This window comes from Sinocyclocheilus rhinocerous, unplaced genomic scaffold (genome assembly GCF_001515625.1).
Source record: "Sinocyclocheilus rhinocerous isolate Xijiao unplaced genomic scaffold, SAMN03320098_v1.1 scaffold299, whole genome shotgun sequence".
NCBI classification, from domain to species: Eukaryota; Metazoa; Chordata; class Actinopteri; order Cypriniformes; family Cyprinidae; genus Sinocyclocheilus; species Sinocyclocheilus rhinocerous.
In genome coordinates, this window is record NW_015652998.1 from 1,182,814 (window position 1) to 1,208,688 (window position 25,875).

Genomic DNA, 25,875 nt, shown 5'->3' on the forward strand with positions numbered 1-25,875 from the left:
CGTAGAGGGAAACTGAATGACTGAATTTGCAGTTATTGTTGACCGTTTTCATGTTTTTAGATAAAGTTGAATGTGCTTGTGTTTATAGTTTGATAAATCTGACCCTGGACAAGAACTCGCTCACCAGGTCTCTTTATATTTGTCATGATGATCTCTTGGGAGACCTTATACCTCTTATTATTGTGCATGATGTCTTGTGCAGCAGGTAGGAAGTCCCCCAAAAAATCACTATTTCAACATTTTCTTTTAAAAAACATAATCTTTTAAAAAACGTAATTTCCGCCAATATGTCATAGTCACTAAAGTTATTGTTGCTAACTTGCGTTAAAAAAATAGTCACTCACAACCCACCGCTGACATGTCACTATATATATATATATATATATATGCTTATAGCATTTTATGTATTCCAAATAAACAAAATTACAACTTGATGCTCAATAACAAAAAATATTCTGTTCACAAGAGGTATTTACCTTGAATTTTCTTATTTTCTTCACACATACATGTGTCATATTTCATATCCAGTTCTTCACCGACACTGTTGTTGTCTCTGATAAACTGATTTGAAGAAACATAAATATGGGAAACCTTTTGGTTGTGATGACGCCACAACTTAAGGGCGTAATTTGTGTAAAAGATTATGTTAAAAATCATTTCCATGCCATATCTTTTGGAATAGGTGATGTTTATTTTATTCAGGTGTCTAAAAATAATAAATCCTATTTTTCATTGCAATTCTGTGTCCGGGAAAAGTGTCAAGCAATACAATTATGCATAAAAGGCATTGAGTAGCAAAAATATAAGCTTGGTAAAAAGTTTACAATAATGTTTGTTGGAAGAAAATCATTCAAATTGAATTAATCATTAAATCCTTAAAGTTTCAATAAAATTAAACTCTTGGGACATAAAGGTCAAAGAAATGTCATATTTTAGTGGAAAGTGTGTGAAAATGTTTGTAAGACCCTAAAACTGACCATTTGCTGTAAGTAGACATTTTGTTCAAGATAAATAATCATTTGTTTTGGCAGTTGATGAGATGGTGTTTATTCCTGGTGGAAACATGATGATGGGAACCAGTGCTGCTGATGGGAGAGATGAGGAATCACCAACACGAGCTGTGACTCTCCAGCCATTTAAGATAGACAAATATCCTGTCACCAACTCTGACTTTAGGTACTTGAAGATATAAGCTCAAAACCTACTGTCATCATAATGCTTGTGTATCTCCTTACTGGCCTGATACAACTGCTTCTGTTTATTCCAGGGAATTTGTCAGACAGCAGAAATATAAAACAGAAGCTGAAAAGTTCGGTTGGAGTTTTGTGTTCCAGGATTTTGTGTCAGATGAACTGAAAAGTAAGATCACTCAGAAAATTGAGGTATGAACCCAAAGCAGGAGCATAAAGAAACAAAATCTACTGGTCAACTGGCCTAAATTGAATGTCTATTTCTTGTGTCTGGTTTTCAGAGTGTTTAAATGGTAATTTACCTTAATCCAAACACTGTCTTTTATACTAGATTTTCAATTTAAACCCTTTGTTCTCTTTAAAATGACCCATTTCTTCTTTCCTAGTCGGCTCCTTGGTGGTTACCAGTTGAGAAAGTGTTCTGGAGACAGGTGACATAACACTTTATGTGCAGACTTTCAAAATGCATAGTAAATAATTCTAGAAAATGTATTAAATGCCTATACATATATATATATATATATACTAGTGCTGTCAAATGATTAATTGCGATTAATCGCATCCAAAATAAAAGTTATTGTTTACGTAATATATGTGTGTGTACTGTGTATATTTATTATGTATATATAAACACACACACATGCATGTATATATTTCAGAGAAATATATTATTTTTATATATTAAATGTATTTATTTATAATATAAATTATATGAATATATAGACGTAAATATATGTAAATATTTTAAAAAAATATACTGTGTGTGTATTTATATATACATAATAAATATACACAGAACATACACATACAGTATATTATGCAAACAAATACTTTTTTGGGGGATGCGATTAATCGCGATTAATCGTTTGACAGCACTAATATATACACACACTTTTACAAGTTTTATTAATTTATAAATAAAAAATTATAAATAAATAACATTTTTGTTATACGTTTAATAATTTATTTCTTTATACTTTCTTAAAATTGTTATTTTTTTAAATAAATAAAATCAATTATTTATTTATTTTTGCTGTATGAATGTCTGGGGTCTCTGGGTTTGATGTGTGCAGCCAGCAGGACCAGGCTCTGGTATCAAGGACAGACTGGAATCCCCTGTGTTGCAGGTCAGCTGGAATGATGCCCAAACCTACTGTCAGTGGAAGCAGAAAAGGCTGCCAGCTGAGGAAGAGTGGGAAATGGCTGCACGTGGAGGTTTAGAAGGCAAGCCAAAAAAGCCTTATGCCTCCCAGCACCTAAAAAAACTGCTGTCTTATTCTTGTCATGCGGTATTGTCCACCTGTTTTACTTCATTTTATGTAGCCATCATAGCCAGCACATTTTTGTATTTCAGGCAGGACTTACCCATGGGGCAACAAGTTCTTGCTGAACCGGACTAACCTGTGGCAGGTCAGTTGGGGTATATTCTTGTCCATAGCAGGTGGGACAAATGTATATATTTTTTTCCTTTAAGATGGTTATAAAATTCTTTAGCTGTTGGTAAATTGTGAACTCTTTGTTCTTTGTACAAAGGGCCCATTTCCAGATGGGGACGCCGCAGAAGATGGTTATCATGGTGTAGCTCCTGTGACTGCCTATCCTCCACAGAATAACTATGGTATGTAGTAACTACAGTATGGTTTCACACATTCAAAAGTTTGGGGTTGGTAAGACTTTTTTTGAGTCTCTTATGTTCACCAAGGTTGCGTTTATTTGATAAAAAGTACAGTACAACAGAAATATTGTGGAATATTATTACAATTTAAAATAATTGTTTTTTATTTGCATAGATTTTAAATGTCATTTATTTCTGTGATGGCAAAGCTGAATTTTCAGCAGCCATTACTCCAGTCTTCTGCGTCACATGATCCTTCAGAAATCAATCTGATTTGATGCTCAAGAAACAATTCTTATTATTATCAATGTTATACATTTTTTTCAGGATTATGTGAGGAATAGAAAGTTCAAAACAACAGCATTTATTTGAAATAAAAATACTTTTGCATAGTGGTGCAACGGATCGTATCATTTTTCAGATCAGCAATAAAATAAAATAAATAAATAAATAAATTTGTGAAAGCTTACTTTAAGTACTTCAGCTGCTGTGTCTTTAAGACCAAATGCACAGACATAATACTGACACACATCCGGTTTCTTTCTCAGCTGTTTACATTCACTTAAGACATAACCGACTGTTTTTACTAGAATACTTGCCAAAACGGGTATTGTATCATAACTTTGTGTGTATTTGAAAAAGGAATCAATTCGGTGTTCACGCGGTGTCTCTCTCTGCGTGTGCGTGCTTCTCGTGTGGCGGCAGCGGCTGAGCGCATAGAAAACAGCGCGCGAGTTTAAATTGTTTGAATGTGTAAATGATAAACTTTCACTCTATGATGGTTAAACTTAACATCTAATCCACGAATCACATGCGTGCCGAACCGTGGGGCCTGGTCCGTACGAATCACGGATCATCTACGATCCGTTGCACCCCTACTTTTGTAGCATTATAAATGTCTTTACTATAACTCTTGATTGGTTTAATGCTTTCTTACTGAATAAAAGTAATTAATTTCCTTATAAAAAAAAGTCTTACTGACCCTAAACTTTTGAGCAGTAGGTTAAAGGCACAATATGTACGATTTTTTTATTAAAATATCCAAAAACCACTTCTTATTATTGTTCTAAACTTGGAGTTTAGAATAATATCCCACCTTGTTCCAGGATTATATGACATGCTGGGTAATGTGTGGGAGTGGACCTCCTCACGTTTTCCTGGTGCTCAGACCATGTACGTCCTGCGCGGAGCATCCTGGATCGACACAGCCGATGGCTCAGCCAATCACAGAGCTCGTGTCACCACTAGGTCAGTCATGCTCCATCCTGCTACATTCATATTATTCATAGTCATCTTTTATTAGGCTATTATTATTTATTATATAGTTGCTTTTTGTAACAGTGCCATTTGACCCCAAATGGGTCAGTCAGCAATTGGTGAAGCTGTTGTCCAAAGCAGTTTATGAGAATATGATAAATAAAAATGTGTTTTTATGTTCTCTCATGCAGGATGGGAAACACACCAGATTCGGCCTCTGATAACCTGGGCTTCCGCTGTGCTATGAGCTCAAATGCAAAACTGAAAAGAACTGAGCTTTAAGAGCCAAATGTTCAAGTCTAGTTGATGCCAGTGGTGCATAATGGGACTGATACTACATTTCTCCTGTGGAGACACAAACTTTTGGAATTCAGTGTTATATCTGCCTTTTTACACAAAATACTGTGAAATTAAAGTTTTCTTAATGTTTTAGCCTTTCTTTATGGTCATTATTTAGTTATAAAATTTTAATCGCATCAAATATTCAAAATAGAATAAAAATGTATTAAATAATATTGGATTAAATAAAAGTACACACATTAAATAGTTGAAAATAAAATAAAAGCCCCTTGAATATAATTTACTTGTTATTTCCTTCTCTCTGTGTAAATAAGGGGGAAATATACTGTCATAGCAGTAGAGGTGTATTTTTGGACCGTTGTCAACATGTTCTTAAGGTAAATTGTGGTATCTGGGATTATTCAGAGATGATGAACCCTCACCAAGTCCTGGGTGATGCATCCATCTCCTCAGCTGCAATGGAGAGCAGAATGACTTTTGGAGTGTTCTCAAATAATGCTGCTCTGTTCTGAGTTTGCCCTTTCTTCACCCAGTGGCCGTAGATCTTAAAGGCACATGCGTCGATCATCTTGCGTAGAGGTTTGATGGCATACGGGTCGCTGCGGATCACTTCCTTGGTGACAGGTTTGGCACGACGATAGTTGCAGTAGATACGCGTGGCGGCAAGTACAGTCATACAAATAACCTGCAGGATAACAATGGTGTATGGTGAAACTCAAAGTCTTGAAATCTATGCCTTCTTAAAGACGTCATCTAGAACATCTGCTCTTTACCTTGAATTTCCTGTAAGGGCTGAAATGACGAACTTCTGCAACCACGTACTGCTGGAAGAATGGGTGATTGAGGGCTTCTGTGGCTGTATAACGACTTTGTGGGTCCACAACTAATAACCTGGAAATCTACTGGGAAGAAAACAAGGTGACTTTGGAAAGGCATTTTCTCACACAATTGTGCATAACTACTTTTGAAACTGGTTGTCGGCAAGACAAACAGGACCACAACCAACACGCACCAAGTCTTTGACAGTGTCCGAGCGGTCATCCCACTCCGGAGAACTGAATTCATATTGTCCTGCAAGAATCATTCGAAGCATCAGCATTTGTTTCCTGTGCCAGAAAGGTGGAGATCCAGCCAGAAGAGTGTAGAAGATCACACCTGCGCTCCAGCTGCACAAGAGCAGACAGAAGGTTATATAACATCACATTTATGTACTAAACATGCTAGTTTGCCATAATCATTTCATATTCTTCTGGTTCACTGTCGCTGGCAGGAAGTTCATGTATTTATTTATTTTGGTTGGTTTATTTGACTGTTAATGCAATAATTTTTGAAGCCACGTTAATTTGCTGTAGTATGAAGTGAGTTGTGGGGCTGCTGTATGCTTTTTAAATAATAAGAGTGATGGTGATACCAGTTTTGTTATTGTTAACTAAAAGTATAAAAGGAATATTTAAAAAAGCAGTTTTTTTTTTTTACTTAAACCCATTGCTTCTAGCTTAAATACAAGTCAGATACATTTACAGATACAGTTCAAAACAGTTCTAAATAAACAAGTCAGTGGATTTTGATGTGAGAAGACAACAGAGAATGTTTTTCACTGGAGAAAACTTTATTATGGATTATGGGCTCGTATTTTGACCAGCAGCGTCTGTTTAAAGTTAAAACACCTTAATGATTTATTGTTCCTTACAAACATGCAGGTTTTTGCTTCTCAAGATGTTAATTGATAAACTGGATTGATAATCGAGTGGATTATTGTGATGTTTTTATCAGCTGGAATTTCATTCTGACGGCACCCATTCACTGCAGAGAATTCATTGGTGAGCAAGTGATGTAATGCAAAATTTCTACATCTTGGATGGTCTAAGAGTAAGTTTTAAGGAAATTTTCATTTTTGGCTGAACTAATCCTTAAAAAAAGCATTTTAGTTAATAAAGCTGAAATTAAATTAAAAAAAAAAAATTAGATGAAAAAATTACACATTTTGAATTAGCAACAATCCGAAATAAAATAAGTTAAAAATGTTATAATAAAATTATTAAATTGAAAATGAAACAAAAATCAATTAAATCTATACAGAAATATTTAAAAAATGACAAAAGCACATAAAATTATTAAAACCCAAAATTACAATACAAATTTAAAATGTAAAAATAAACACTAATTAAAATATTAATAAATACTTAATATAAATAAAGTAAAATAACACTGATGCATAGTTATTTTATGTGCTTACAGGTCAACAGTAGGCCCATAGCCAGCATGGTTGGGATCCATGGAGCACTCAATGATTTCTGGAGCCAAGTAACCTGGTGTCCCGCAAACCTCTAGGGGTGAAACAGAGGCAGGTTCTTCTAAACGACATTATCTGTAAGCATTCCTTCCGAAAGCTTATATTTAAAGAACTCACCATTCAGTCTTTGTCCAGGCTCAATTTGGATTGAGAAGCCAAAGTCAGTGAGTTTGATATTCACATCATCATCTAAGAGAATGTTCTCTGGTTTCAGGTCACGATGGACTATATTGTGGGTGTGAAGATACTCAACCACCTCCAGAAGAGCTCGCATTACCTTTCTATCAAAGAGTGAGAAAAGAGAAAACTTGAGCCAATAATCAAGATGTTACCTCTAAGGTCGATACAGCAGCTGCAGTGAATGGGCTAGAGTTGCTTTATAAGTAAATTTCACTGATTAACTTTATACGTTAAATATGAGATTTATATGCTAAAAACAAGTGAACATAAGGTACGCTACCAAATGTTTGGGGTCAGTATGAGTTTTTAAAGGTTTTTAAAAGAAGTCTGTTAAACTTTTTAAATGGTAGCATATGAGGGAATTCATAAAAGTAGACAGAGCACTATATTTATGAGCATGGCAGTGTGCCATGACCTAACTTTAAACCTATCAACACTCAAGATGCCCAACAACTTAAACCATTTGATTATATAATCCCCTCTTCAGCATAGGATTTGTTTTACACAGTTTAAATATCAGGAGCATCGAAAATTCGTATCAGAATTACCTTGTCTCTTTCTCACTTAGGGTGACTTTTTCTGTGAGGTAATCAAAGAGTTCCCCTCTCTTCATCCTGTTAAAAGAACATTCATCTTTAAACATAAACTAATAAACTTTAAAAACTAAGGAAAGATAAGCAATACCAGTTAGTCTGGTGATATAAAATTGGCACATTACAGACAGACAAGTTGTAACTACAGAAGTCTCAAAAGAAGGAATTTGGAGGGATTTTGTGCATATGTTTGTATTGAAAGTCAGGCTCTGGCAGAAACATGGCATCTTGGCAATGAGCCATATTGTGGTCTCTTAGAATAGCCAGTGTCTTATCTGTATGCTGTGGAGTGTCAACCGACCGATAATCTCCACTGGGAACATCTAGAAATCTGAATAGAAAGCAAACTTGTAAACAAAACAACGGTTAGCGGTGAAAATGTGCTACCAGGGAAAATGAGGATAAATCTTAATTTTTGCATTTTCTGTGCTAAATGTGAGTGGTTTGCCTGTGCAAAAATTGCAGCCACAATTAAATAGTTTTGAGGGTGTTTGCTAAAAGGTCTCTCAAGTCTATGTGACCACTAGCAATAGTGATGCACAGACTTGAGGACTGTGTGCCATGAAAGGAAGAAAAGCCATACTTACAGATCAAATACCAAAAAGAAGAAGGCATTTGATTCAAAGCAATCCTTCAGTTGAACTATGAGAAAAAAGACATCTGATGTGTTGTTGTTGTTGTTGCAGAAACCCATAGCTTTATCATTTTTATTTTTGTAATTCAAAAAGAAATTGAATTTCTTAAAAGATAAACTTCTGTATCATTGCACCATTATATTAGGTTATATTTTGTGGTAAATGAACAGTATTGTAAAAGGGATCAAGACTAGCAGTGGACAGTCATACTTATGTTTTTTTGTCCAGACACTTTTCGAAGAATGTCGATCTCTTTCACAGTGGCCTGCTGGATTTCTTGTATCTCTTGAGATGTCATTTTGTCTGATGGTGTGATGTCTATGATCTTTACTGCATATTCCTGGCCAGTCCGTTTGTCCACACATCGGCGAACTACACTGCTCACACCTCTGGTAGAGAAGACATTGAGACAAATTCAGGACTTATCATGTAATTTTGATGTTAGAATTGTATTTTTATTGTTTTTTATTTTATGTAGTCTGACTAAACTGTTATAGATTTACTTTTTTCAGACACAACCCTCATCAAGATAGGTGACACTTACCGTCCTAATATCTCCTTTGGTTCATATTTGTCATAAAATTCTTGACCACCAACCCACTCAGGGTTTTCCTCCTCTTTTGTCATTTTGATATCCAGATATTCAGTGATGTACTTCAGATTCCGTTTCCTTTTAAAGTTGATCACATACACACAAACACAGGTAGCCTATTTTACTTGTCATGGGTCAAATTGTTTGCACCAATATTTCATAACAATGTGTAATCATTTTGTTTTTGTTCATAATTCGTGGTGATTTTTTGGTTATATTAACTAAGAAAGGAAACAGCAGTCTACTCTTGAACTAGCTGAGTTCACTCACCTTTATAGCGGCTCGCCCTTTAGTTTTTATGGAAGCTCATAGTTTATACTTCTGCTCATCCATAACAGGCGTCGCTTAGTTGCAACACCCTCAAGAACGAAACGCCTTAGAAGTTAATTGTTTCCCTGTCGTTTCTTTATATAACCTTAATAGTGCACCAGTTTTCGGTCCAGAAGCCTTGGCTATAAATATGTCAGTGAATGAATCGTTCTTATGAGTCGGATCATTGAATCGGTCAAACCGGTTCTCAGTCCGAACATTTCGTTCGCTAAATACTAAATAGCTAAATAAAAACTAAATAGCTCAGGGCGGATTCGTCTCCGGTAAACTAGGTTTTATTAATGATAATAATAAAAAATCTGAATCGCGACTGCAATAAACTGAACTGGAACACATTAAATTACAACTAACTCATTTATTAATAAACCTTAATAAAATAATTATTAACAGCACTTATTAGGCAAACAACGTAAATAATCACTGAATCGTTTTACGGTTCTTTGACAAACTATTCGAAAGAACCATTTCGCAGTAATGATTCGGTGCTCCCATCGCTAGGCTACTATAAATAAACGAGCTGTTATTTGAGTAAGGGTGAGGGCATAGCCAAACGGAACAGCATGTACCCATGTGTTTACTTTAGACATATCTGATCATGTTAACAGCATTCATTTAGCCTTTATAATATGTATGCAATTTCTTTCTCTAGCTTCCACTTCTCTCTTAGGGAGATTTAATTATAGCTTAACCCACCCAGCACCAGACGTCATTTGGACGTCGTTTTTTGAGCTAAATCAAGTCGGCCCGTCATGGACTTCTTTTAGCCCAAAAAGCGACGTTGAAAATTGGTCTTTGTTTGGTCCGTCGGATTTGGTCCCAATTTAGCCCTAAAGCGACGTTGAGTCTTTTTATAGACGTCTTTTCGACGACCTGAAAAAGACGTCTTTTCACCTTTCACTTTTCAACCAAATTTTAACGTTGTTTAGACGTCTGGCATTTACGTCTTTTCGACGAGTTTTTGCTCGGTGGGAAGTGTTGTGTTCAAAGCTTAACATAATCAAAGGGCCTGAACACGCACGACCATCTCGTCAAAGTTTATATTAATCTGCGTACACAGAGGTACAAGATAGTGATGACCGGTTCGGTAAACTCTGATGTCAAACCCTGTGAGGGTTGTTGACGCACATTTCTGAGCGTCAAAAGACAGGAAAAACTGGTTTGAAGGCATTCTCTCATCGAAGTTTCAGTCTTCTCTTTCCTGATAAGAACATGCATTTCAGCTCTGGCCGCTCTTAGGTGATAATGGAGAGCTATAGAAGAGATTCACCAGTAAGACTGCGCACGTTCAGGGACCTCCTGGAATCACCACTGACCACTGAGGAAGGCCACAGACGATTAACTGACGATGAGGATTCAATTTCAAGTCATGACACTGACAGAGAGTCTAACAGCTCGCCGCTGTGCACGCTGGATGAGTTACAAGAACAGCTGGCAGTGGATGACAACAGTGCAGTGGCTGAACAATCTGACCCAAACGCGCCCCCGAAGTCCGATCGGTCATACTTAGATGAAGCGTTACCGGATCTGCTCCGGAGTGGAAGCCCACTTCGCAGACGAGTGTCCAGCCCGGTGTCTGCCACGGTGAGTCATGCTTATTATGAGTACAGTGATTCAGAATCAGTGAACGCAGACTGAACAAAGTGGGGGAAATAAACAAAGGGGAAGTAGTGTAATTATTCAGTTAGGCGCACCTTCTGTCCCCATGATCAGCCAATTTTAAAGAAAAAAATATTTATAGCTATAATTACATTTAATTACATTTTATCGTATTTATTTAATACATGTTGTTGCTAAATTTAAAGCGTTTTAAAAGGTTACATTTGACAGAATCTGACTTCTCACCATCTCAGCCAGACTCTGAAAGAAATGAATACAAATTGTTAATAATTTCTGACTTGTTGTGTTTAAAGAATTTTAATTGCTTTAATTTTTATGATATCTCTTTACTTAATTTTTTTTTAAAATTAATTTTGAAGTGTTTTATAATGTTACATTTGACAGAATTTGGCTAGTTTTGGATTATCCCTTACCCAGACTCTTTAAGAAATGCTTAAAAAAATTTCAGACATATTTTCTTTTCAAGGATTTTATTAATTTTAATGTTAATGTATAGCTATTGTATATTTTGCATTATATTTTCCTAATTTTAAAGTGTTTTAAAATATTACATTTGACAGAATTGACTGAATGACAAGTCAGACAGAATGACTATTTACAATTATCCCTCACCCAGACTCCATAAGAAATGCATAAGAAGTATTTAAAATGTTTAACTTATTTTCTGTTCATTCATTATTTACATGTAGCCTGTATTTCATATTGTTTCATGACAAATAGGCTAATCACTGTATCCAAACTATCAGTCCCTACCCTCATGTCAGTCATTTGAAATACTTGTTTTTATTTGATTATGATGCTAATACAAAGTGACCTCGGAGCATATCTCTGCCAGGACAGCAGAGAAACAGTTTGAAGTGATCAGAAATGTTATTTATTTGAACATATTTTAAATGTTATCATTGATCCAAACAAACAACAAAAGGGCCAGATCAATGAAAGGACCAGATAGCCAGTCATTGTTTAATGAATGTTCATCTGCCTTTTCTCCATTCATCCAAATTCTTTTTCAAGCTAATAATGAACATGAACGTTTTTATCTTTTATTTATGTGCAAATCCATGTCCAGCACATTGACTAAGTGTCAATGGAATGTGGGATTTACTGGCTGAATTTATAATGTTTTCCTAAGGATGCCTGTTTGACTAAAACTAAAACAACACAGACATTTTTGACACACCATACTCAGACATTTGAAACATTTAGTATAAACATTTTTCAGCAGATTTAAGTAACCAAATCACTTCACACTAGGGAGTAAAGGTCATCTCCGATTTGGTTCTGAATGCTTCCTGTTTGTTTCACCGGCATGGCCAGATTCCACCTGTCTCAGTTTTTTGAGAATCCAGAATAGCAAGGTTGTAAAAGGCACAAGACATGCACCACAAGTGTAGTTACTTGAATCCTACAGAATGTCAATAGTAGCTTGTATGCTGTGCTCATTTAAACACTCTCTCTATGGCGGCAGCTGAAGCATGTGAAAAGGGAAGTGGAATTATCTCGGAGGCGCAGTCTGAGGCTCAAGGCTCAGGTGGATAGACTGGAACAGCAGAATGATAGCGGACCCGGCTGGAGTGAAAACAGACAACGGGTGAGTCTCAATTTTGTCATGCCACAGTCGAAAATGTTCTTTAACCTACAAACACCCTCTCATAATAAGTGATGGCAGTTTATAACAGACTGGATTGTGATTTAATTTATGCAATCAGGGCTTGTCCTAATTGCGTCTTCATTGTTTTTGTGGTGCTTCTAGGTGGCAGAGGAGATTCAGTCTGTTGTAAAGCTGCTACTCCCTCTGACAGACTTCGAGTCAACAGAAGCCGAGCAGCCGTCCCAGGCTAACCCTTTAGACAAGGCACTGCTTCAACTGCAGAAAGTGGCCCGGAGTCTTGCCATTAACCACACCTCTCAGGTGAGCATTAGCCACGCCCATCAGCTCATATGGGACACGCCTCCTTTTTTGAATATGCTCATCCCTCCATTCAATTGTAAGGCCTTGCGTAACCATTTCATGCTCCTATTATTCATAGAACAATTGAAGACATTTTTTAAGTGCCCATATTAATGTTCATAATTAAATTTTTGAGGTCTGCTAGAATATAATTACGTGAAATTAAGTTCAAAAACACTTTATTTTTCTCACTATACATCTCTTTGCCTTAAACACTTTGTTTAAGTCCCTGTCTATTTTAGTTCTTAAAGCCCACCTTTCCAAGAGCCCAGTTTGCTTTCTTGGTCAGCTGGCTAAGTTTGTTGTTTATTGGTCAAACGCTTATTTAACCCTTGTGCGACCTTTTGGACAGTTTTGTTTTTTTGATCATTTTGCCTGTGTTATTGCTAACTGCATACATTTTGGCACAGGTGTGTATTTTTATTGGAATTTTACTATTTCACTTCCATTTCCTTTAATAAATCTGTTTTGCACTAGGTACAAAAAATTGTTCCTCTCAGGACCTTAAGGACAAAAATGTCCCCATTGAAACCCATTAAAACTGCTATTTTTAATCGCAGTGCCATTTAACTGTAAAATTATGCAATTTTTGTTGATAGGCTTTCATTATATTGGCAAGGCTTTAAAATATATTTATTTTTACTATTTTTACCAGATGGTGCTATTTTTTCAGGTTTGACCTATAAAGAAAATAGTCGCTTTATTTCTGTTTTCTGCTTCTGCATATTATAGAGCCAATTGGATAAATAATGCAGCTATAATTGTGTGGGTGTGTTGGTATGGATGTCAGAGTGTGGTTTGTATGTGTGTCATAAAAAAAAAATATATATTGTGTGGTACTGCGCCCAAACAAAATCTTACTGAAAGCTCATTTTTTGAGATATCAACCTCAAATTTGGAATACAACTTGTTTAGATTTATGGCTTTGATTTTCTAGCAGGTATAGAGTTCAACATGTTTCATAAAATATATATTTTATATAAAACATCGTTCATAAATCATTTTCATAAACCTAAACATCTAGAACTTTTTTTTTGGTTTCACTTTTTAAACTTTTTTTACTTCAACAATAATCTGCCATGGGTCTTCTTTAAAATGAGACCAAACTTAACTGTGCTCCCAAGCTTCAAATTTTTATGACATGGACATTTTTGTCCACTATGGACCTATGTGTAACTTTTTTTAATTGACACACAAGGGTTAATGGCAGAACTACAAACAAAGCATTTCAGGACATTTTTTTTTTCTGTTGGCGATATTAACTCCCACTGACATGGACTTTGTAACTTTACTGATCATTTACATGCACAAACAATTATATTACACATTATAGGTATAATCAAAAAAAGCATAATAGGTGGCCTTTAAAACAAATCTGCTACTATTGACAGGGAAATAAGTCTGGGGAAGATGCTGCCATTTTACAGCAAGCTCTACGGGACAGAGATGAAGCCATTGCAAAGTGAGTTCAGTTGATCTCTAACACTAATTAGTTTGTGTTATGGAATAAGACATGAAAATCTGATGACAAACTTGGTTTTTGGTGTATGAAACAGTGAATGCAAATGTGTTTTTTTAAACGCAGGAAACAAGCAATGGAGACTGAGCTACTGAAAAGCAAAAACGAACTAATGACACTGAACAATCAACTTCTGGAAGCTGTTCAGAGTCGACTAGAACTGTCCATAGAGCTGGAGGCCTGGAAAGTATGTTTAACTCCAGTAAAAATGTTACAAATTTACCTACTTTTGCTTTTGAATATATTGAGTAAGAAGGAAATAAATATTATTTGATACAGACACGGATACAGATTTTTTTTTAGAAAGTCTAGAAAATACACATGTCATTATTAATATAATTTAATTCACTATGAATAGAGTAGAAGGGTAATCTGTACAGGGAGAACATCTGCTAGGGCTGCGTCCTTGCAGGACTGTTGGATCGGAACGTTTTGTTGTCATCTGGACTCTTGAACACACTCATGGATGTGATTTGGTCATGTTGATTTTCCTCATGAATGTTCTTAAAAGCAGTTGTGCAGTCAGTGAACTCTGTCATGTCTCTTACAGGATGACGTACAGACCATTCTTCATCACCAGCTCCTCAGACAGCAGCAGGAAGAACAGGCTCAGAAGAAGTCTAGAGGGTTCGGTGTTCTGCGGCGCTCAAATAAGCCCCTTCCTCCCAAACCTGATTGCTCCTCCCTGATGCATGCCTCTGTCCCGATCCCCCAGTCTCCATCACCTGCAGGAACACAGAGATGGAAAGACAAGTTCAGACTCGGAAGAGTCAGCACACAAGGACCTGGCGAGTCTCAGCCACAAAGGAGCGACAAAGCGGACGATTTTCAAACGGTTTCTTTGGACTGATGAAGATGTTTTGGTGTAAACTATGGATGATCTCACATCTCATTGATTGTTTAATGATTTTGATCATATTTCCTCACCACACTTTGGATGTCAATGCTAAGGATGTAAATAATATTATGAATAATGTTTTGACACATTTGAACTATGTTCCTGGATATGCTTTTCACTGTAGAGGTGATGTTTATGTGACTGTTGTGCTGAGAATCCTAAAAGGTTTTGTTGACCTGCAGTCATGGACTTCCTAGTAATATTTTAAGAAAAGGGAATAAAGGTGACAGAGAAACAACAATATACAATTCAAGGCTGATTTATAAAGGCTCTTTGGAATAACCTATTCGGGGACAGTTTAAAAAAAAAACTTTAATTATTAATCCACATTGGGTTTTAATATGCTCAATGGCCATTTGCACTACTGTTCAAAAGTTTGGGGTTAGTAAGCACTAATATTTTGAAATATTACAATAAAAAATAATTTTTTATTTGAATACATTATAAAATATAATTTCTTCCTGTGATGGCAAAGCTGCACTTTCAGCAGCCATTACTTCAGTCTTCTGTGTCACATGACCCAAATCCAAATGTGCCGCTTAAAGGGGTCATATGATGCGATTTCATTTTTTCCTTTCTCTTTAGAGTGTTACAAGCTCTTGGTGCATAAAGAAGATCTGTAAAGTTGCAAAGACTAAAGTCTCAAATCCAAAGAGATATTCTTTATAAAAGTTAAGAGTTAGCCATGTGGAAAATAATGTTTTTTTGTTAACTTTAAACCGCATAAACACATTTCATTACACCAAATACACAAAATAATGTTCTTTTTAGCAGCATCATATGACCCCTTTAATATTTTTGTGGAAACCGCAACATTGTTTTTTCAGGATTCTTTAAAGAAAATATAATTTTTAAAATAACAGCTTTTATTCAAAATAAAAATCTTTTGTAATATTATAAATATTTTTACTGCCACTTTTGATCAATTTAATGCATACTTGAGAAATGAAAGTATTAATTTATTTAAAAACAAAACCAAAAACCCACCAAACAAAAAACCTTGACCTCAACTTTTTTAACAGTAGAACAGTTCTACTTCATACTTGCATACTACCGAGATCTGTTTTCACTGACCAACATAAAAGTTTATCGTCAGTTGGTATTTCCTGCATGTCCACAGTTACTGTACGTAACCACCCCATTTTACCTATGTGCATGATGGATGCCGTGCAAAACCACCCAATTTTCCCTTAAAAATGCTAACATCTTAGCATTATTATTATGAATCTCATTCCACAACATTTATTAACAGTTCAGCTGCTAAGCAGATTTTTAGAGGCTCTGACAGTAACTGTGCAGCCAACTTTGAAGGGAAACTACAGCTGCAACGTCACCTCCTGTGTGCTATTTTTCCCTACAATTTCCTAAATGGAAAGATTCTTAAGCTCAAAATGAGAAAAGGACAAGTCACGATGACCACTACCCCTGATAGGAATAAAGCAGTGGAATTACAGCATTGTATATGTGTTTAAAATAAATGTAAGACAGTGCAAATCAATCACATAAGCAGGTTGAAGACTTGTACATTTATTGAGTAGTAACAAATCTGCACACAGATACACTCTAGCATGCAAAGGCAATATACCCATACAAACTGCTCAACGCTGACTCGTACTGTTACTGCCTGAATGACCACACACTCTTTCATGACATTAGATCAATAAAACAAAGAACCAGTATCACTGTGTATCAATTAGAACAATACATTTAGTTACCTCCACTTTCAAACAAACAAACAATACTGCATGAAGCCACAAGAACAGGTCTGACTCTCGAATTACGTACAGTGAAAATATATCAAGTACTGTGGGTGCCAAGATAAATCCAAAATCTATATATTAATTTCATTGTACTTTGTGAATAAGCTCAGCAGATACTATATTGTTAAAAAACATAAATGTCTGTGCATTACGTTCTCAACTGATTCATCTCTTTAGTATTGCATACATGTACATTCTTCAAATCAAAGGGCTGTTTCATAAGGAAGAATGAGGGAATAAAAATGAAAATACACTGTATTCTCAATGTTCATTTTTGAGATCCGTTAATTTAGCCTTATGAAACAGTCCATTGAACTGCTAAAAGTTCAGGCTAAATCTTTAAAAAATGGTTTCACAGGATCAATAAAGACCCAAGTCTCTGTTTTTTATCTAGCCTAATAAAGTACCAAGCTAACAGAAAAATGTTCAAAGAATGTTTTGCTAATGATAACATTAAGTAACGTTCTGAAAGTTCTCTAAATGTTCAAAACATTCAATTAAGCAAACATTCCGTTTTATCATTTTGTAAACATTCTGGAAACTGGTTACCTTTGAATGTTCTCTGAAAATTCTGAAACAAGTAGTAACATATAAAAAATGTTACATGAACATCCAACTAAAATGCTTCAGGAAAAAAACACTCCATGAAGGCTGTTTTTGTGCTGATGTTTTGAGAACATTATTAAAGACCAAATAACTCTGAATGAACTGAATGAACATTTTAGTATTTACTGGAATTCTCTAAGAATGTTTGAACGCCAACGTCCTGAGAATGTTTCCTGTTAGCTGGGTATCTAGCAAAAGACATTGAACTAGCACTGCTGATAATCACTGGCAGTAAACTTCAGTTAATTCCGAAAGATACAGTTACATGTAAACACAAATATCTAAAAAAAAAAAAAAAGTGTCTGAATAGACATAAGCAATAGCAGTGTTATGATTCTAGTGTTCCACCATACACATTCAATACAATTATTACTTGACATGAGAGAACACACGCTGACATTAAGGATGTGTAATTTTGCAGCATATTTCTTGATTTATCAATTATTACGATATTGTAGTAATAAATATATATTTAATATAGTATACATTTACATAACCAGGACTTTATATGAATATACAAAATATTCATCATTTACAAACATCGACACTTTCACAATGAACAAAAATATCCCCTTATAACAGCAGTTTTTTTCCTAAAGACTGCCAAAAACAGTACATTTACATTAATTCTTAAAGGAACACTCCACTATTTTTGAAAATAGGCTCATTTTCCAACTCCCCTAGAGTTAAATGTGCCACACACAATGTCAGCACACAACTGGTCGAGGAAAATCTTTCCATAAACCCCTGCTTTGGTACGTCAATAACTATCCATAACAGTGATAAACCTACTGATAAACCTAACAAGACCAATGTGCAGAGGTATGGCACATTGTTCTCTCTGTAATAAATCACACTAACATACCTGTACATGTTACAAAAAGTTAAATTGTGCGGCATCTAATAGTCGAACAAGCACCAAAACAGGTATTTTATCACATGCTTAAATATTTGATCTGTTTATTGATTATTCGCTAAATACATTGAACTAGTTTTAAAACTCAGAACAAGGGGCTTGAAAGAAATGGACCCAGGGCCAAAAAAGAGAAAGATTTCTAGTAAAACAGTTGTATTTATCCTTGATAACAGAGATGTAGTACCTGACTCTCGATGCTCTGAAAGGTGTCTTAGTTACATTGCAGCAACTTTGTTTGTTGTAAAGCCATACAAATTTTTTTAATAAAACACCTAACTTGCAACACAGGCTCAAAAGTTTTTTAAACAACAAAGAAAGCTAATCTATTATGCCCTATAGCATTAATTAAAACATTTCACAAACAATTAAATTTTCTGTTTCCAGAAAAAGAGTAAAAATTCAAACACAGCCACGGCTGTACATCAAAGTGTTGTGGTCTTATCGGATCTTAAGATGAGTCTGTGAGAGACGCTTTCGGCTTGAAACAGTTAAATAAGTCACACACTGTTGCATACTCATCTTTGTATTTCTTATCAGAGAACAGCAAAAGGGTGTCCATGTTAACAATATGCTTAAGATTATAACTAAATATAATCCAATTTCATGAAGGTAAAGTAATTTGTTTTTTAAAGCCACTGGATCCACTGTTATGTAACATGTTATACTTGAGAGCTACAAACAAATGTCCTTGATTGAAAGTCATATATCCTCTTGATAGAATCGCATTTAATGTATTATGTTAAGCCACAGTGCAAATACCACATTAAAAAAATTAATAGACTAACTATCAGGAATTATGTAACGGTTCAGTTGTGCATTATAAGGATAGATTTAACTCAGTAAAAGTCATCTTGGTCCATACCCTTACAATTCATTCACTGTTCTTTTCTGATTGGGCCCACCTGTACATATCCTCTCCTGAGACAAGAACTATGAGTGTAAGAAGGTTATTATGGAGCTGATGAAATCCAAAGGCTTGTCAGCATGAATCCAGTGACTGGCATCTGGGATGTACTGGATATCGGCACAAGGAAAAAGCCTCTGGATTTCAGGGTAATTTTCCGAGCTAAGAGAATAACAAGGGGTCCATAGCAAGAAAACAGATACACTTAAATAAACATGCATTTAAAATGTTCAAATATTCACAAGTAATATAGAGAGAATCAATTAGCACATGTGTACAAGTAGCAGTTTAAATTACCTTATATAGGCTGAACTACTGCCACCCAAGAAAAGAGTTGGACCCTCATAGGTGGTATTAAAATCAGGAAAACCTATGATGTCCTCAAGGTGGTTTGAGATGGCTTCCAGGTTAACCCTCCAGCCATAGTGACCATTTTGCTCCTCCAGGTTAGTGAGGAGGAACTGACGCACTGAACGCTCCTGCAAACAACATAAATGTGGATGATTTATTATAGTGCAATAACTGCAATAAACTAAATCTAACTGCGACAAAACCACCACAAACAATGAAAAAACAGATTAATCAATAAAAGTTCGAACTGTTCCAGTTAATGTGGTTACCTTAACTATCTTCCTGAGCTGGTCTTCAGCCAGTCTTCGTGCTGTGGAACGTGGGATATTACTGGCTATCTTCACCTCTTTCATTGCCTGAATGTAGGCACAGAAACTGGTCTGGACTGAAGTCAGAGAGGGACTAATGTCCACAACCACCAAACGTTCCACTAAACTTGGCTGAATAGACAAAATAATAAAAAAAGTAAAAACATATCCTCTGAATGCAAGTAATTGTGCATATCTTAAAAAAATCAATTAAAAAATTTAATATGTGCATATGTGCATGTGTATATATTAAATAAAATCTTATACATATATATATATATACAGTATATATATATATAAACACAAACATACACAACTTTTAAAAATAATTTTTTTTTTTTTTTTAAACAATAATATTTATATTTTATAATGTAAAGCTGAATTTACCACATGATTTTGATTTGGCAGAAAAAAATACAATAATTATAATATTTTAACAACTGTTTGACTGCTTAATTTTTAAGACATTATACAAAAAAAATTATGCCATAATTCTTAAAGGGGTCATATGATGTTGCTAAAAAGACATCATTAAAAAAAAGAACATTATTTTGTGTATTTGGTGTAATGAAATGTGTTTATGTGGTTTAAGGTTCAAAAAACACATTATTTTCCACATACTGTACATTATTGTTTCTCCTCTATGCCCCACCTTTCTGAAACGCGTCGATTTTTACAAAGCTCATCGGTCTGAAAAGCGAGGTGTGCTCTGATTGGCCAGCTATCCAGTGCGTTGTGATTGGCCGAATACCTCAAGCATGTGACGGGTAACACAAGGAAAAATTGAAATCGCATCATATGACCCCTTTAAATGAGTCTTTTATCTTCATTATGATATGATGACAACTGTATTACCATGCAGTTTTTGACTTCATGCCCCTTAAAAAGATCAGAATGAATTTTAATTCATAAATTTAAAAACTATCTGTTCAAGTCACTGTATGCGTGAACTACATTTTTTAATAAATTAATACATCGTCATGATTGTCATGTCATTGACCCTTGGTCTAATAGGATGGCCCAATAAGATACAAACAAGCACTAAATAAATTATACAGCATTTAATACCTGTGACAAAGCTGTTGTCATTGCAACCTTGCCACCCATGCTGTGTCCAATTAGGACACACTTCCCAATGTGCAGCTGTCCAAGAAGATGCGTCAGATCCTGAGTCATTGCTTTGTAGGTCAAGACAGGACTGTGTGGGCTTTTGCCATGATTGCGAGCATCTACTGTCAGCACCTAACTAGACAAAGTACAGTTAGAACACTCGCACAGACTCTCCTGAAGCCCACAGCAACTCTAAACCACTGGAGAAACCAGAAGCATACCTTCCTGCCAGTCCGCTGTACCAGGGACTTGGCTATGGAGTGAAAGTTTGATTTGCTCCCAAATAAACCATGAAGAAACACCAATGGCGTGCTGTCTCCTTTCCCATCAAACACATCGTAGGTCAAACTTACAGGGCTAAGAGAGAGCAAAGCAGACAAAGATGAAGACTATCACACAATCAAAACAATGACAGCTTGCTTTCATAAGAGATCATGATTTCATTCACTTTGTTTTAAGATATGTGTTGACTAGACACATGGCCTTGTTTAAAGAATCATAACAATAGGGCTCTATCAAATGTATAACTTAATTTATGTTACCATCACATGTAATTAGCCAAAACTGAACATGATATGTTTGTTTAAACATTTTTGCTTCGGTTTTTACGCTCCTTTTTTTCTTAATAAAACTACCTACAACTGGCTAATTTGCTAATGCGGTACAGAATGCGGAGATATCCACTTTAAAACAAAGTAAGGAACTTTTTAATGCAGTAACCCTCTCTCACACATGCATAGTGTAATTAACAGTATTTGGACCGGAACATTAAAGGTGCAACACCTGGCGGCTCGCACGCTGTCACTGCCACGGCGGTCCGCGGTCGAGAATCCGCTGCAAAAATCCCGTAGTCCCTTTACGGATAAACATGACGACGGGCTGCAATACACTCCCCTAGTTAAAATACGGCACAGGGCACTCATAGCAAAATTTGACATGCTAAAACCTGTGTCCGGACTTCATTCATTCGACCGGGGTTAGCCACTTCAAAGGTCGTGATGTTGTTTAGCTAACACCAGGGAAACCTCTCGACAGTGTTGCCAGATCTCTCTGGAAAAATAAAACAAAGAATAAACGTTGCATCATTAATTTGAAACGTGCACAAAACATACACTAAATACTGTTAAAATGCATTTATCTGAAGCTAAAATGTATTTTCAATTCTTTTGCAAAAACAGTTCAAATGTTTAACATAATACAACAAGCCAGCTAAATCAATGATTTAAATCAATGCACTTACACCTATACTGATACGCATTTACACATCATTCGCGTAGTTTGAAAACACTAAGAATCCTAAAAACGTGACTGTATTTATATGAAATTGTAAGATTTGTGTATAATATATCTATAAGCAACTAAATGGAGGAATCAACAACCTGAAGAAGCATAAAATAAACGGTCATGGCAACACAGCAGAACGACAGCCCAGCCTGTTCGTGATGTCACTACGTCGTGCGTCTATATGCCTGCAAAGATAGTGACATTTCAGACACTCTGCTCTTAATAAAGCATTCCAGGAATGATTGGAAAACATGAATCCGGTCAATGTAATCATTGTGGACTTCCTGAAACAGCAGAACATGTGCTGATAAATTGTAGGGCATTTGAAAATGAAAGATTTCAATTAAAAGAGGAATTAAAATCTGCTGGCATAAATTCTCGTACTTTGCAGAGTATATTAAATAGCTCTAATAAACACATAAAGCTCTTATAAATTTCTTGAAAAAAAACCCTAAATTGTATGATAAAATAGAGATATGGTTTTTTTCCACCTTGATCAGTGCCTCACATTCCATCTCAGTAGGTGGCGGAATATGCACCATAAACTGCTTTGCCAACCGCCATAAAATATCAAAAGAAGAAAAAAAAGAAGAAGACAAAATTCAAACGCCACAGCTTTGGAAATAATATTTAGTGTATGACATATACACGTACAATTAAACAATCAATGAAAGTAGGGGAAGATAAAACAAAGAAAAATATAGCCTACCTATTCTGGACAAATCAATAAGCACGGACCAGTATTACCAGATAGTGGCGCCACAGACCACGACTAACTTATAATACGTTTGGGCAATCGCTTTCACGCATTCCAAGGAAAAGAACTGAAGCAAAACAATTTAAATGAAAAAGTTTTAAACTTACATTAGGATAAGCTCTGTACAGTAGGACTGTTTTAACCCTTTTTTTCTGAAAATCCTTAATCTAATTTGGTGTTCCAAGCCTACAAAAATTGCTTATAAATGTTTGCGATATTATTTCTAAATACTGGATTCAATATTAATTTTAAAAAATCATCCTTTTTGTTGTTGTTGTTGTTTGATGACGGTGGTGTACATTGTGAGAGCAAAGTCAGTAATTTTGAGTGCAATGTGATAGCATTTTGGAAAAGAAAATCCTCTCGGGGTCAAAATAGCACAACATGAGGGTTAATTCAGTTAATAATTAATAGCATCTTAATTCAGATAAATTGCTTTTAACATCTAGACATTTATTATTAAACAATATAATTTTAAATCAAACTTTATCACTTGAATATTTTCAGTGATAAATGGCAAATATTTAGGATTATGTTAAAACACCTCTGTCTAAGCTAATGAGAACAGAAGTTTTGTATTTTAATTTTATCAGCTGACATCAATTCTGCATATAAATGTGAATTTGAATGTAGACTGTGAGATGGATGAGAAAGATTCTCATATCTTCATCACAAACAAGCTCCCACCGACGTTCTCAATAACAGAACTGGCACGAGCCTTCCAATACAATGACCTTTGAATTAGACCTGACAATTTTTAATATAATTTAACTTTGCCCCACAAACAAAGAGGGCCTGATTTGACATGCGGAAAGCTACGTTAAAGGGGTCATATGATGTTGCTAAAAAGAACATTATTTTGTGTATTTGGTGTAATGAAATGTGTTTATGCGGTTTAAGGTTCAAAAAACACATTATTTTCCACATACTGTACATTATTGTTTCTCCTCTATGCCCCGCCTTTCTGAAACGCGTCGATTTTTACAAAGCTCATCGGTCTGAAAAGCGAGGTGTGCTCTGATTGGCCAGCTATCCAATGCGTTGTGATTGGCCGAATACCTCAAGCGTGTGACGGAAATGTTACGCCCCTTACCATACAGTGATGCAGTGTCCAGGTGCGACGAGACAAAAACATTAAAATCCATTATAAACGAGGCATTTGTTGCATCCAGTGGGGACATAATTACGGATTATAATAACTTATACTGTCTTTTTACGCGTTGCGTCATGCCGCGTAAACATAAAACCATGTCTGAATTTGTGATGGATTTGAGACTTTAGTCTTTGCAACTTTACAGATCTTCTTTATGCACCAAGAGCTTGTAACACTCCAAAGAGAAAGGAAAAATTTAAATCGCATCATATGACCCCTTTAAGGGGAAGTCTACACACACTGGCGTGACTAAATGGACACAAGACCAAATATTCCACAGCAAAACAATAATAGGCAGTAGAAAATGAAAAGAAGAAGCTTTCAGTGTTATCAACCAGATCCTCAAATGAAACATTATGGGAAGTTTAAAGACCATTAATTACACTGAGTACTTTAATACATATTTTGTTGGGAACATTTAATGGCTTGCATGTAGTTTGTATACCTTTCTTGGTTCAACGTAACCAATTAAACATGTTTTCCCACATTTACAGGACATACTGTAGTTACACCCTTGTTTTATCAATTAGGGTTATTTAGGGTTAACTGCTTTCACATTCCCCTCTCTTATTTCAGACAACTTAAGAGGGCCAACTGCCATTTGTTTCTGTGCATCTAAAGAGAAAGTGACAGAGTGAGAGCTTCATCCTCCTCCATGTCTCCTGCTGCCATAGGCAACCCAGCAGTGGGGATAAAGCAGCTCACGGTAACCATGGTGAGGACACATGCAGAAAGGACACACAATGAGAAAAAAATAGGAAAAAATTAAATGTTAGATTGCACTGCTGAATAATAGCGTATTTGATGCATATTGATCTCTGAAATGATTTGGTATGTTCATGTAACAGGCAAATTTTTTTCTATCTTAAAGGCCCTAGGAAATGAATGGGATTTACTTTTAAACTGATGTAAATAAGTTGTAAATGTACTATAGTGAAATCTGTTTTGGACCAAATATTTTACTCATTGTGAATGGTGACATAGTTAGCCTATATTTATTATAGCCTAACTGTAAAGGCCTGAGTAAAGTTTCCTGGTCCTTCTTTTTATTTTGTAAACGATTAATGCATGTATAAATTAATACATTTGAATACATTTTAAAAGATATCAGAGCAAGATACCTGTTTTATCAGAGCAGACGTTCACGGGTCTGGAACTGAACATTGAAAGATCACTGCAGATAAGTTATTTGGCAGTTTATGATCACGTGATCTTGGGATTTTAAATTTTTTAAAGTGAATTTATTTGACACCTGGCTGGGAATGAATATGAGACTACGAACACACAACAATACACATTAGCCTAAATACATTTAAAAAGTACAAAGAGGCTATATTGGACGTAAAAGTCTCATTTGTCCCCATTAAATAAACATGTTTCTGCTATGCCACTGTATGGGATTTAAGAGGGAAATGTCCTTCATTTTCGAAGTAGCCTAAAGCTCACGGAACTGACCGTCTGACATTTAAAGCAGACTTCCGCCAGGCATTGTCGGTAAACATAAGCAAAATCTCGCCTGATATGGTTTCGGCCACGTGACGTGTCACGGGCTTCATTTTCGACACTGCAGGTGAACTAGTCATTGTAACATAATTCCATATTCTTCAATTAGATATCTCCAGGAAAATCCGTGTCGTTTTCAAGATCCTGCAAACTTTCACAGTGTTTACAAAACTATATTGTCATATCACTGTGGGGAAGCATTTATCAGTAATAATACTGGTTATTGAGAAATATGGCATATCATATATATATA

At 35.5% G+C, this 25,875-nt stretch overlaps 4 protein-coding genes across 5 annotated transcripts; 2 read left to right on the forward strand and 2 right to left on the reverse strand.

Moving 5' to 3' along the window:
• The first annotated feature begins 1 nt into the window (after window position 1).
• Window positions 2-4,580, forward strand: LOC107715344 (sulfatase-modifying factor 2-like). Of its 2 annotated transcripts, none has more exons than XM_016521445.1 (9): window positions 2-205; window positions 1,032-1,176; window positions 1,268-1,382; window positions 1,577-1,621; window positions 2,264-2,414; window positions 2,545-2,600; window positions 2,724-2,808; window positions 3,912-4,053; window positions 4,254-4,580. In XM_016521445.1, exons 1-9 carry the CDS (start codon window positions 145-147, stop codon window positions 4,342-4,344), a joined length of 891 nt encoding a protein of 296 aa, XP_016376931.1. In that variant the 5' UTR covers window positions 2-144; the 3' UTR covers window positions 4,345-4,580. The 2 variants fall into 2 exon arrangements, with proteins under 2 accessions (XP_016376931.1, XP_016376932.1); XM_016521446.1 differs by having other exon boundaries at window positions 2,318-2,414.
• A 35-nt stretch (window positions 4,581-4,615) lies between these two features.
• Window positions 4,616-9,102, reverse strand: phkg1b (phosphorylase kinase, gamma 1b (muscle)). The gene is made up of 10 exons (XM_016521442.1): window positions 8,926-9,102; window positions 8,608-8,733; window positions 8,274-8,452; window positions 8,016-8,070; window positions 7,384-7,449; window positions 6,773-6,936; window positions 6,599-6,689; window positions 5,375-5,528; window positions 5,136-5,261; window positions 4,616-5,047 (listed from the first exon to the last, which is right to left on the reverse strand). Exons 2-10 carry the CDS (start codon window positions 8,688-8,690, stop codon window positions 4,781-4,783), a joined length of 1,185 nt encoding a protein of 394 aa, XP_016376928.1. The 5' UTR covers window positions 8,691-8,733; window positions 8,926-9,102; the 3' UTR covers window positions 4,616-4,780.
• A 973-nt stretch (window positions 9,103-10,075) lies between these two features.
• On the forward strand, window positions 10,076-15,257 carry LOC107715341 (bicaudal D-related protein 1-like). The gene is made up of 6 exons (XM_016521443.1): window positions 10,076-10,566; window positions 12,071-12,193; window positions 12,356-12,514; window positions 13,945-14,015; window positions 14,139-14,259; window positions 14,623-15,257. Exons 1-6 carry the CDS (start codon window positions 10,228-10,230, stop codon window positions 14,920-14,922), a joined length of 1,113 nt encoding a protein of 370 aa, XP_016376929.1. The 5' UTR covers window positions 10,076-10,227; the 3' UTR covers window positions 14,923-15,257.
• A 2,784-nt stretch (window positions 15,258-18,041) lies between these two features.
• Window positions 18,042-22,353, reverse strand: LOC107715343 (protein ABHD11-like). The gene is made up of 7 exons (XM_016521444.1): window positions 22,305-22,353; window positions 21,709-21,975; window positions 21,147-21,282; window positions 20,884-21,057; window positions 19,777-19,947; window positions 19,454-19,635; window positions 18,042-19,318 (listed from the first exon to the last, which is right to left on the reverse strand). Exons 2-7 carry the CDS (start codon window positions 21,861-21,863, stop codon window positions 19,183-19,185), a joined length of 954 nt encoding a protein of 317 aa, XP_016376930.1. The 5' UTR covers window positions 21,864-21,975; window positions 22,305-22,353; the 3' UTR covers window positions 18,042-19,182.
• Window positions 22,354-25,875: the final 3,522 nt, after the last annotated feature.